This window comes from Rhagoletis zephyria, unplaced genomic scaffold (assembly GCF_001687245.7).
Source record: "Rhagoletis zephyria isolate East Lansing unplaced genomic scaffold, Rhagoletis_zephyria_1.1 Rzeph_scaffold_00815, whole genome shotgun sequence".
NCBI lineage: Eukaryota > Metazoa > Arthropoda > Insecta > Diptera > Tephritidae > Rhagoletis > Rhagoletis zephyria.
The window spans coordinates 168128-180380 of NW_016157899.1; the positions used below are offsets into that span (position 1 = coordinate 168128).

The 12253-nt window shown below is 37.9% G+C and overlaps 1 protein-coding gene and 1 non-coding gene across 2 annotated transcripts; one reads left to right on the forward strand and one right to left on the reverse strand.

Moving 5' to 3' along the window:
* The first annotated feature begins 5721 nt into the window (after window positions 1-5721).
* Window positions 5722-10190, forward strand: not (ubiquitin carboxyl-terminal hydrolase nonstop). Its single transcript, XM_017614382.1, has 5 exons — window positions 5722-6790; window positions 6954-7355; window positions 7417-7527; window positions 7591-8444; window positions 8656-10190. The coding sequence occupies exons 1-5, from the start codon at window positions 6671-6673 to the stop codon at window positions 8696-8698; spliced, it is 1530 nt and encodes a 509-aa protein (XP_017469871.1). The 5' UTR covers window positions 5722-6670; the 3' UTR covers window positions 8699-10190.
* A 425-nt stretch (window positions 10191-10615) lies between these two features.
* On the reverse strand, window positions 10616-10687 carry TRNAP-CGG (transfer RNA proline (anticodon CGG)). Its single transcript has one exon. It is a non-coding gene; the product is annotated as a tRNA-Pro (tRNA).
* Between the last annotated feature and the right edge of the window lie 1566 nt (window positions 10688-12253).

The following is a 12253-nucleotide window of genomic DNA, read 5'->3' on the forward strand; positions in this document are numbered from 1 at the left end:
CTAAAAAGTAAAAGAAATGAATTGAAATTGGAAGGAGGCAAAAAATAATTGATTAGCAAGTGTTTATTGTGCTTGTGCTTGTGTGAATGTGTTTTGTACATATATTTCCATTCTTTGGACTAAAAATTTGGTTTTTTGCGTTCCTTTACTTTTCCTGTTATTCTCTTTTAGTGAGCGCATTTTGCCTACGCTCTGGTATTTTGACACTTTTCAGATTTTAGTCCAAAAAGATAAGGAATGAACCTATAGTTGCCAACTTAGTACTTTAAGAGCGTGTGCGAATCGGTAACAAAGTTCGCGGCAAGTAAATTTTTGACAAGTTTGAGGTGAAAAAAATTTCAGTAGCCCATAGGGCTAGTGAAATTTTTGACAAATGCATAGAAAATTTTGACAATTGCAAAGATTGCTGCTGTGTGTAATTTTTCGTAANTAGCCCATAGGGCTAGTGAAATTTTTGACAAATGCATAGAAAATTTTGACAATTGCAAAGATTGCTGCTGTGTGTAATTTTTCGTAAAATAAAAGGTTAAGTTGATGAACTGCAATCAATGATGGTAGATGTTTTCTTAAAATATTCATTTCACACAATTTGTAATAGTTTATTGCGCATAAATCTGCGGTTATGAAAAATTTACTGCTGTCAAAAAAGATTTCATTTCACACAGCAGATTGGCAAAACTGTCTCACCATAGTAAAAATATTATTCAACAGCTTTCCCCATAGAACTTTGCTACCGATTCACACATGCCCTAAGCACTAGATTTAGTGCTTTTGGACAATTAAAACGCCAAAAAAAAATTACTTAGTGCCTAGTGCCTTTTTTAGTGCTTTTTTTGAACTAATATTACTCCGAGATAGTTAAAACCGGTTCGGTGACTCATGAAGATGCTGAATTTACAAGAATATACAAATTTAAATGCACTAAAATACAACCATGATTGATAAAAAGCTGAAGTTGCAAACCCAACCTGTTGAATTATAATCGCGTTGAAAATGCTAGTACGCAGGTAAGTTAAGTATTACTTTTTTCAATTTATTTGTACACCATACCAAATTTTTCCACCCCGTCTCACCACGGAGAAAAAATTTACCGATTGGCACAGGCCCTTGTTTGTACAAATTTTGATTTTTTTACCACCTGAGTAAAACACATCGTNCAATTTATTTGTACACCATACCAAATTTTTCCACCCCGTCTCACCACGGAGAAAAAATTTACCGATTGGCACAGGCCCTTGTTTGTACAAATTTTGATTTTTTTACCACCTGAGTAAAACACATCGTTTCTTGGTGCTGAATCCAAATCTGGCCGCACATTGCTCTATTATTAGATATCCTACCCCCAGATTGCCAAAAACAAGGGGTTTTGCGATATTTGAGGTTATATAATGAAAACATAAAATTTTTTCTCATTTCTACTTAGGGCATTACTTTCATGTGTTGCGATTCGATTTTTCTTTCTCGAGATATACAAGTTTAAATAGTACTTCGGTATGACGTCGTAAGCATGAGTCATCATAGCATGAGTAGAGACTATTCAATATTTATAAGCGAAAACGTTTTGTGTGTTGATTTATGTATATATTTTTGTAAATATTGTTAATTTTTTGCTTTTGTTAAATACAAACTGTTATGAAAAAAGCATCCTTTGATTAAAAAACATTTGGTGCTTTTAGTTTGGTAAAACGCCTTTTTTCCAAGTTTTTGGTGCTTTTTGAAAATCAAAAGTTGGCAACACTGGCAGGGAGTTTGCCAGTATGCATGCATGCACCAAAAATACAAGATCACGTAAGAACGAGACGTTGTATTTGTAACTGGTTTTGAGAAAAAAGTTTGCGAAAGCGGGTTCGTCAGCTGAGCGTTTGTTTACATCACAAGCACCACTATTTTACACTTTTATTCAAGTAAAGAAGAGTTATTTCAACATGACAACATATTTTAAAGAGTTTTGTTGCATTATTTTACCTAAATTGTGCGTTAAAAGTGGCTGACAATAATTTTGGCTAATTTTGGTATTCCTTGTTTTCTTTGCTTTGTTTACTTTTCGTTCTTTTTCCAGTAAAACAAGATGGCGTAGAACCCGCTAAAAAATCGACTTTTTTCACTCTCTTGTTCTTACGTGATCAAGGTGGCCAACACCACCTTGTTAAATACGCCTTGTACGTGATCTTGTGTCTTTCGTTCATGGTACGCATGGGAGATTGATTCACTTTCGGTATTGCATATGGCACCAGCGTTACCAGAAGACCAAAAGTTTTCCCGTTTCGCGGGAATTCTGAATAGAAAATGGATGGCGGGATTATTGGTCATGAAAACGGGGATAATCACATACGCCGTGCCCATAAATATTATAATAATTTAGCGGCTCCGCTGGCTTGGCCATGTCGTTCGAATGGACAGAAACGCTCCTGCTCTGAAAATATTCATCGCGGGCCGAGATGCTGGTAACAAAGGAAGAGGAAGGCCTCCTCTGCGTTGGAAAGACCAGGTGGAGAAGGACTTGGCTTCACTTGGCATTTTCAATTGGCGTCAGTTAGCACAGAAGAGAAATGACTGGCGTGCTGTTTTGGACTCGGCCAAAATCGCTTAGGCGGTTACAACGCCAATAAAGAAGAAGAAGATTAGACTAAAATAGTGTGCGATATATTCATGGGAAAGCTGTATGGAATTTAAAGTTTAGTTACGCGAAGAATCTCCTTCTTCTTCTTCTTAAGAAACCTTAATTGCAAAACGCAAAAGGATTGTGCAAAAATATAATTTATGGCCGTTCGTTAAAGAGGCGGTGGGCGAAAGGTAAGTGGGCGTGGCACCTCTAACCCACCTTTTTGGAGAGGGAATGAAGCGCCATTGACAAAAATGCAACCCCCGAACACCTAAGTCCCCTATGGACCCCTTAGAAAAGTTGCCAAAAATCACAATTTTCATTTGCGTTTATTCGCTTGAAAATGTTAAATATTCATTTGCACAATACATTTTTATATACACATTTTTATATACAAGACATTTTTATAAAACACCCAGTAACCAAAATAAACCTCATTGGGGCGGCAGCCCCAGGTTTACCACACAGAAAGGGAATTCTAGTTACCTCATCCTTTCCCAAGGTTACATCACTGGGGCGGTAGCCCCAGTTTGGTCACATCAAAAGGAGAATTCTACGTAGTAAGGGTTATAATCCCTAAGCGCGGATGAAGGCTGCCTACGTAGAAAGGAAGTAAAAATTGCGATTTTTGGCATTTTTCTAAGGGGTTCGTAAGGAACCATAGGGGGCCTAGGTGGTCGGAGGTTGCATTTTTGTCAATGGCGGTTCATGCCCTCTCCAAAAAGGTCGGTTGGAGGTGCCACGCCCACTCCCCCTTCGCCCACCACACCTTTAACGAACGGCCGTAATGGAAAGTTTCCCCATGATAGCTAATCGCCAGCTCAGAACTTCACAGTTTGCTAATGGTTCGGTAGCACATCAAGCTAGAAATGCAGAAATAGAAATATGTGCGTTTGCGGCGGAGCACGATATTGCATTTTCTGCATTGGATCACTTATCTGTGCTGTTGAAAACAGTGTCAAGTGATTAAAAAATTGCATCACAAGTGCACACGAATAATAGTAATAACAGATTGGCGCTTAAACATGTATTAGTGTTTGGCCGAGCTTCTCCTCCTATTTGTGACGTGCGCCTTGATGTTGTCACACAAAGTGGAGGGACCTACAGCTTTACGCCGACTCCTAACGTCGATTGTATTTTTATGAGAAGCTATTTTTCATGGCAGAAATACACGCGGAGGTTTGCCATTGCCTTCCGAGGACGACGAGTGCACACGAATGATATGTACAAATAACGCATAGGTATTTGCAATATATCGTCGGTGATACTGCAAAGCGTTCTAAATCACTTATTACCTCTGGTGCTCTAATGATATGTTATCTGTATCTGATCGCTTCTGGAAATCGTTCATCTTTTTTTGTCATTCGTTTATTAGGGTGTAACGACTTGCATATGCATTCCGGTGCAAGTAGGAGATCATCTAATTGTCAAGGGTACTAATAGACATAAACCGTTTTGCAGTATCACTGACGATATGTTTTAAATTAATATTTTTATATTAACAATATTACATGTAAATTGATTTGTGATTGTTATTTAGGGGATTCCCTTAAACGCGAAGAGCAGAAAACTCGAAAACCTCGAAAGTTGTCGAGGCTGTTTTTGGGATTGCACCTTTTTTCAGCCTCGTAAACAATGGAGAAATTCCGACGTTTGACAGCTCATTCAGAGTTTTTTGTATAATACATCGCATCAGCTGAAATAAATACATATAAAATCAGCATTGAAAATGCCACGAAAAAGTGAAAAATGTAAATTGTATGAAGTTCGTAGAATATTCGGATATAAAGGCAACACTGAAACTTACGAACGACTTTTCGAGGCTTTTTTCGCGACTAATTTGCCTCGAAAGTTTTCGAGGCACGCGAAAATCGCCACTCATACAATTTTTGACAGTTGTTTTTCGAGGCTGGAAAAGTTTCGAGGTTTCGTGGTTTTCGAGCCACTTTCGAGCTTAAGGGAATCCCCTAATTGACTGTTGTTAAAATACGTTTATTGATCGTACAAAAATAAAACACGGAGAAAAATTGGTTTGCCGTTTTTAAGAACTGCGTTATATAAAAAAGGGAAAACGGGAAAACCTAAAATGAAACACGAGGAAATCTATATAGAATTGCATGTTCAAGAAGGGAATAGGAATGGAACCGGGCAACACTATGGCACCACCAATTTTACAGCAGTTTGCGCTCTCCCTTTCTGTCTCTCTCTCAGAGTTTTCTGCAACAACAATTGCAAGCAGTTTGCCAGTAGGCATACCGAACGTAAAACTGGAGAAATATCGACGTTTTTGCCATCGATGTTTTGAAATCAAAATATCGATGTACTAACGATGTTCCCGTGTATAAATGAATTTGTAACTTTGGAAATCGAACTGTAAAAAATACAGAAATTTTCTAAAATTTTATTATAGAGTGGCTGGCATTACAGATGACGAAACGCATAGAGTAAACAGCTGCATTTTTAGAAAACTTCTTAAAAAAGCGTTTATTAAAAATTGTAATGTGTCCAAAGAACGTAGATAACAAGAATGGACAACACGCCCAAATACGTTTTTTGATTGAATGAAAAGAGAAGGTACACCCCTGTATAATTAGGTTTGTATAGTAACCAATAGTCAGTACTAATTTGTACTGGAACCTGCAAATTTTTACTGGAAAAGCGTATGATAACCCAAAAAATTTGCAAGAGAGCACTGAATCGAGAGCGTAACAACACGGGAGAGCTGCAAATTCTTGCTAGTGAAATTTTTACTAGCAGAAATTAGCTAGCTGAAGAAGAAGAAGAATAAATGTCAAAAGCCGCCATTTGTTGAATTGGTTTAGCACAAACAAAAGTAAAAGGAGTTTAAATCAAAATATTGTGACTGTGTAAGTGCTTGTGTGTAAAGCAGAGTTTAAGACTGATTTATAAATAGTAAAATGTTTACAGCAGAATGTCAAAACAGTGCAACGACTGTTCACTTGCAAGTTTTTGCTAGTTTTGTGTTCATTAACTTTTTCTGCTAGTTTTCTCTTCTTCTCAATTTTACGCTCTATTTTGCTTTTACGCTCTCGCTGCAATGTTTTACTGGAGAAGTTACTATACAAACCTATTGTCATAAAATTGTATCCATTTGCTTCTACATGATGATAGGTACATGGGACAAAAATGTCCGATAGGGGCGAAAAAACATCGATAATAGAGAAAATTGGAAACATCGATACTATCGATTATGACAGTGGCTTTTTTCCAGCTCTAGTGCGTCGCCCCAAAGGGCAGTAAAAAAAGAAAAGTTGGATAAAAACTCGCTAAAAATCTGTGCACAGTGCAAAATGCCGTGTCAGCATAGCTATCGATTGGCTAGGTAGAATAGCTCCTAGGAGAGAAGGCAACGAAATTCTGCGAAAACTGCGTAAAAGTAAAAAGGCTGCGTTAGCATTGAAGAAGAACGATTTAAAAGCGGTTGGACCTGGAGCTGGTGACAGTGGTGGTGTAAAGAGTGGAAATAGTAGCGACGACCGGTATGCTGTTGATTCGAGAGCTGACGGTGACGGCGCCTGTGACGGGGTTGGTTTCGATATCTTCCGTTGTAGTGGTGATAGTAGGTCTGGTGTCGGTGGCGTTGACGTAAGGTGTACCGAATACGATTATTGCAAACAGGCAGAAAGAGTTAATCACGGTGACGGTAAAAGTGCACCAGAAGGTGCTGCAGAAACAACAACAACGAGGAAGACTGGAGCAGCAGCCGTTGCGAGTAAATCGGCAACAGCGGGTGGAACGGTAACAACAGCTAAAAGCGTAGCCGGTAGTGTAAGTGGTCGCATCGGTGGTAGTGGCAACAGTAGTAATTGTAATAGTAGCAGAGCCAGCGCCGGCGCAGGCGCAGGTCCAGAAGAAAAGCAGCTGACCGCAACGCCACCACTACGCAGGACTCGCAGCCAACAACAGCTGCAAAAAGGGCACGGGAAAGGGCACCAAAAGGTGACTGGTACAGCTGTTGGAGCAGCAGGCAGTAGCGGTGTCCTACGCACGCAAGCTGCTTCAACAGCAGCGAGCGCTGTTGGCCAGGGCTGTGAGTTGACGAAAACTATGGCGGAGACGGGCTGCAAGCATTTCCAAGCGTACGTAAAGGAGCAAAGCTTGGATACATTTCGCGTAATTGATGCATACTTTTCGGCGTGTGTGAATAAGGATGCGCGAGAGAAAAAGGTGTGAAAAACATACAAAAGATCTATGCGATAGGAATTTTTTGTCGTTCTTTTACTGGGTACATAGTACAGTAAATCAATTGCATAAACCGTAAAGAATTGTGTACTACACTTTAATATTCCTTTAAAAGAATTGTTTGTTCTTTGTGGGTGTATTTTTGCAGGCGCTTTCTTGCTGTTGCTTTGAGTGCGGCAGCTATGGACTCCAAGTGTATGCCTGCCTGCATTGCATCTACTTCGGCTGCCGTGGCGCTCACATCGCTACACATCTACGTGCGAAAAAGCATGCAATCGCATTGGAGCTATCACATGGCACTTTGTATTGCAACTCTTGTCGGGATTTCATCTACGATTCCCGTTGCCGCGAGATAGCAACTGTCAATCGGCGCTTGGAAGCAAAAGATATAAGCAAGAGTCTCAGTTGGCAGCCGTGGATTCCGACGCCTAAGGAAACAAATTTGCTGCTGGCCAACCCGCGACGTCGGCATGTACGCGCTAACGAGACTATTGGATTACGCGGCTTAATTAATCTTGGCTCTACGTGTTTCATGAATTGCATAGTGCAGGTAAGTGCTGAGTTAGTGTGCATGATTCATGATTGCATTCTTTTATCGCAATATTCTGTAGGCATTAATACACACACCACTACTCTCTGATTATTTCTTATCGGAGCGACACGAGTGCAACGCCAAGTCATCATTAAAATGTCTCGTTTGTGAGGTTTCTCGATTATATCAGGTTTGTTTTATAAATATTCTTCTTCTCTTCGCTTTTTTCACTTTATTTATCGTGCTTGAATAGGAATTTTATAGTGGCTCTCGCTCACCGTTATCATTGCACCGCCTATTGCATTTGATCTGGAATCATGCAAAGCATTTGGCCGGCTATGAACAGCAAGACGCGCACGAATTTTTCATTGCCACGCTGGACGTGCTGCATCGTCACTGCATTAAAGCAAAAACGGAGTGTGAAAGTGTCAATAAGCAGAATAGTTCAACATCGTCTGGTGTGTGTAGCACAGGAGGCGGTGGTAGTGGTAATCAACATGGCAATAGCAATGCCAACACGAATAGCAACTGCCCGACGCAGTGTAACTGCATAATAGATCAAATCTTCACTGGAATGCTGCAAAGCGATGTGGTGTGTCAAGCGTGCAAGGGCGTTTCAACCACCATCGATCCATTTTGGGATATATCCTTGGATTTGGGTGAGACAACGCATGGTGGCACTACGCCAAAGACGCTTATAGATTGTTTGGAGCGTTATACTCGTGCTGAACACCTCGGTGAATCGGGAAAAATCAAATGTTCCACCTGCAAATCATACCAGGAGTCAACGAAACAATTTAGCCTTCGCACACTGCCTAGTGTGGCCAGCTTCCATTTGAACCGTTTCGAGTATTCCACATTGATTGGCAAAAAAGTATCCACGTTCATTTCATTCCCCGTTGAATTCGATATGACGCCGTTCATGTCGGAGAAAAATAATGCGTATGGCGATTTCCGTTACTCCCTCTATGCGGTGGTCAATCATGTGGGCACCATCGATTCGGGTCACTATATTGCCTATGTGCGACACCATAAAGATACATGGGTGAAGTGTGATGATCATATCATTACTACGGCTACGTTGAAGCAGGTGCTGGACAGCGAAGGGTATGTATGCACGATGTAGATGTCATTGGTTAGAAGAAAATTTAGTTTATTGAAAATTTTTTTTTTTTTTTTGTAATTTAAAGTTACTTTTAATTCGAGTTAAATTTTGTAATGAAAATAGTTGCTAAGTGTAATCGATTAAGAATATTTTATTTTCAACTTTTACTTTTGCAATAGCTTTTCTATTTTCTTTTCCTGTTCTTTATTTCAGCTATTTACTATTTTACCACAAGAACATTTTGGAATATGAATAGACTGGTTAAACGTAATAATAATATTAATTATAAAATACAACAACAAACTACTACTCTTAGTACTACATACGAAAACAACAAGCATACAAATATGAAATCGTACCATAGCAAACTACATTTACAATAACAAGAAAAACAAACAAATAATTAAGCTACTATTAGTAAACGCCGTAAACAAACAGCTGAAGGTGCCCAGGGAAGAAGCAGGGTAGAGCAGCAGCAACAAACAGTAAGCATTTCTAAGCACATGCGATAGTACATACCATAAAGTGGAGAAGTAAAACAAAAGCCCCGTGGGGAGCGGAGCAGTGATAGAAGCAGAGAACGATTTTGTGCAACTTTAGCTGACGGATCATGTGTTCGTGCTAATGCGCGTTGTATACGACGGGTGTGCGAGGCGGTGATAGTGGTGGCGCAAATGAAAACGCCGCCGCTTTTGGCGGCCTATGGCACTCACAATTTTCAGCAGCAGCAGCAGCAACGCCTAGTAATAATAAACGCAGCAGTTAATATACCTTTAATGCTAAATATGATTTAACAAAAAACAAAATCTAGTATATATAATATATATAAATAATTTTTATTTATTCTAAATGAAAATAGCATAAAACTGAAAGAAAAAGAAAAAACAGAAGCGAAAAAGCAAAAAAGTATTCGTTTGCCGCTTTCATAGCGAATTTAATTACTTTCCTTCTTCCGTAACTGTTTGTGTATTGTTTTTTATTACATTTTTAACACCATTAGCTGCATCCAGCCATTTTTCGTAAACCATTATTAATTAACTTCAGCTTATTCTCTATTTTTCGTGTCACTGTTTTTTTTTTGTAGTTTTTTTGTTACCTTTTTTTGTTTTCTTTTACCTTTTTTTTGCTTTGTATTGGCTAATATATTTTCTACTCTTCTTCGGTTATTTTCCCCGACTGTGACCGACCAACCAAGCAGTTAATTGTGCTATCTATACCCTTTATTTCGCGGCTGACGTTTATCGCACAGTTGGCAGCGTTCGCATGGAGTGATGTAGACGCGTCAGAGTGCACCGTTGTTGGTGATCTGCGGCGTTGCGTATGAAACTCAATATAAAAGAGCATTTTCGAAGAATCGAAGAAAGTTTTGTATGAGATTTGCATACAACAAATGTCAAATAAACATATTTGTTGATTATTTATTGCGATACGGAAGCTAAATATTTTAGACAAAAATAAATGCTTACGCACTTTTATTAAAATATAAATCGTGTTAGTACTTTCTATAAGTCGGGCTCCATAGAAAAACTTATCTAATAAACATGTCAAAGCATGACCTAGGATAGCATTTTAATATAAATTGTACAAATTTTTATTTTTTTTTTCCTTAAAAATCCTGACTTCTGAATCGAAAAGCTAAATCAGCTTAAGTTGTTTTGCCAAAAGTTCGCGGCGTTTTACATAGTATATTACTACCAAGTGTAAACAAATTCATATCGCTGCTTAAAAATAGCATCAAACGCTGCCATGCACACATTCGGCAAAAATGTATGTACATATTACAAAAAAAATGTGGAAAAAAACAAAGAGGGTAACTAAATCGAGGGTCAGATAACAGTCAATTGCTGCTACGCATATAAAAAAAACGCTTGATTAGTCATCAACATTTTATGCTTAATTTTTATTTACTTCAACATTTTTTTTTTATTTATCTGCCTATAATTTTTCACGTACTAGGTACATGCATACATTTCTAGTAAATTAACAAATCATACCTAATAGTGCTTATAACATTCACAAATATGTACATTGAAATTTGTGATTTTTTTCCATAATCAACAGGCAAATATGTGAAAAAGATACGAAGTTGTTTATAAAATTATTCAATTAAAAAAAAAAGAAAATAAAAAATATGAACACGCTTGCGCGCTTATATTTCAGCGTTCAAGCCAACGGGCTCGTCCGGGAATTGAACCCGGGACCTCTCGCACCCGAAGCGAGAATCATACCTCTAGACCAACGAGCCATGTGTTCGTTGCGCGCTAATAAGCAATATAAACACAGTGTGTTGGTTGTTGTTTTTTGTGTACTCACCATGCTGGGTGGTAGGTTGGTGTGCTGGCTGTGGTAGCTTTTATGCGACACAGTGCTGCATTTTAGCGCAGCATTAATGAGAATTTTTTAAAAAAAATTTTAATTTCGTGTGTTTTAAAATAAAAAATGTTAAGTAAATTATTAAGTGAAAGAAATTCGATAAAATGTTTAATATTTGAAGAAATGCTTACATTGTGAGCGAGAAATGGTCCAACTTCGCTTCTAACAAATATAAAATATCCTGGGAGCTGAAATCCTGACATCAATGGTAATCGATTTTTCCTTTTCATTTGTGCTTACACTGACAATGCATCATCACAATACCGATACATACAAGAATGATAAAACTCCAGTATGCGCATTCCCGACGTCGATGACGATTCTCAAATGCATGTAAATAAAGCCGAAACATTCAAAAGCATACATTTTCTTGATTTAAAATTTTTCGTAGGAAACGTAGTTCAATTGTTTTGAATTGTAAAAATATATGATTTATAAAAAAATTAATTGAGAAAATGTTAAAACGGTGACATTTGTGAAAGTATTAGTGAATTTCAGTGCATGTAAAGTTTCTGAGGCGCTATTTACTTTTACTTGAGAATTGTCAAAATCGGCAAAATCAAAGCAGCCGTTTGCTGTTTGCGCCACTTTTGTTCCCTACATCGCGCGATGCATGCGCACTTTTTATTAACACATGCATAAATCTTTAATAGTCTGAATCACGCTCTACCTGAACAGACTCGGTAAATTACGCGTCATTTACCCGGTAATTACATCGTGAGCATGGGAAGGGTGTGTACTCTTCTAATGTTTATTATTATTTGTTTATTAAAGTTATTTATTATTTTCGTAATAATTTGTGTTTAATATTTGGATAAACGAGAAATTATTGTTTACAGTAACCTATGTTTACGGTAAATTATTCTGAAAGGCTTTCGTGCAAAAAAAATAAATACAAAAAATACCATATATGCAATTTTCGTTTACTTGTTTTATATTTTAGCTTACATAGCACATACATATCGTCGCCTGTATAAAAAATCGTCGTATGTTACTTTCGGCAGGTTTTGAGAAATCGGATTGAAGTTAGAAAATAATTTTCTCAAAACCGCGAAGATAGATTTTCTTCAAAGTCTCAAAGAATGTTACTAGTATAAGCAATTCTTAAATTATTAATAGTTTTAAGTTTATAAAGCATTTTTTAAGTAAAATTATGCCGTATCCCTGCAAAAATCACGACTACTCCATGCATGCATGTAAAGAGTACTCCCCAAGGTCCAATTAACATTGCGATATCCTAGGGCAGGACTATATACCCATCTCTGCATTACATCAGAGTAGCACAAAACTACTCCAACATATTAACAATGACATTGTTGATATGCTTTTTCGTTTGTACACGCTTTTGTTCTTCATTTCACAGATGCTTTTTCGCAATTAATAAAAACCAAAAACAAAAATAAAGAATTAGATGTTGCCTCTTTCGTATTCCAACCCG

Bases quoted from the DNA above. Each gene is read 5' to 3' on its own strand.
- not (XM_017614382.1), top strand. From the start codon at position 6,671: ATGGCGGAGACGGGCTGCAAGCATTTCCAAGCGTACGTAAAGGAGCAA. The intron at 6,791-6,953 runs GTGTGAAAAACA...GTATTTTTGCAG, and splicing joins AGGATGCGCGAGAGAAAAAG to GCGCTTTCTTGCTGTTGCTT. The intron at 8,445-8,655 runs GTATGTATGCAC...TCTTTATTTCAG, and splicing joins CAGGTGCTGGACAGCGAAGG to CTATTTACTATTTTACCACA.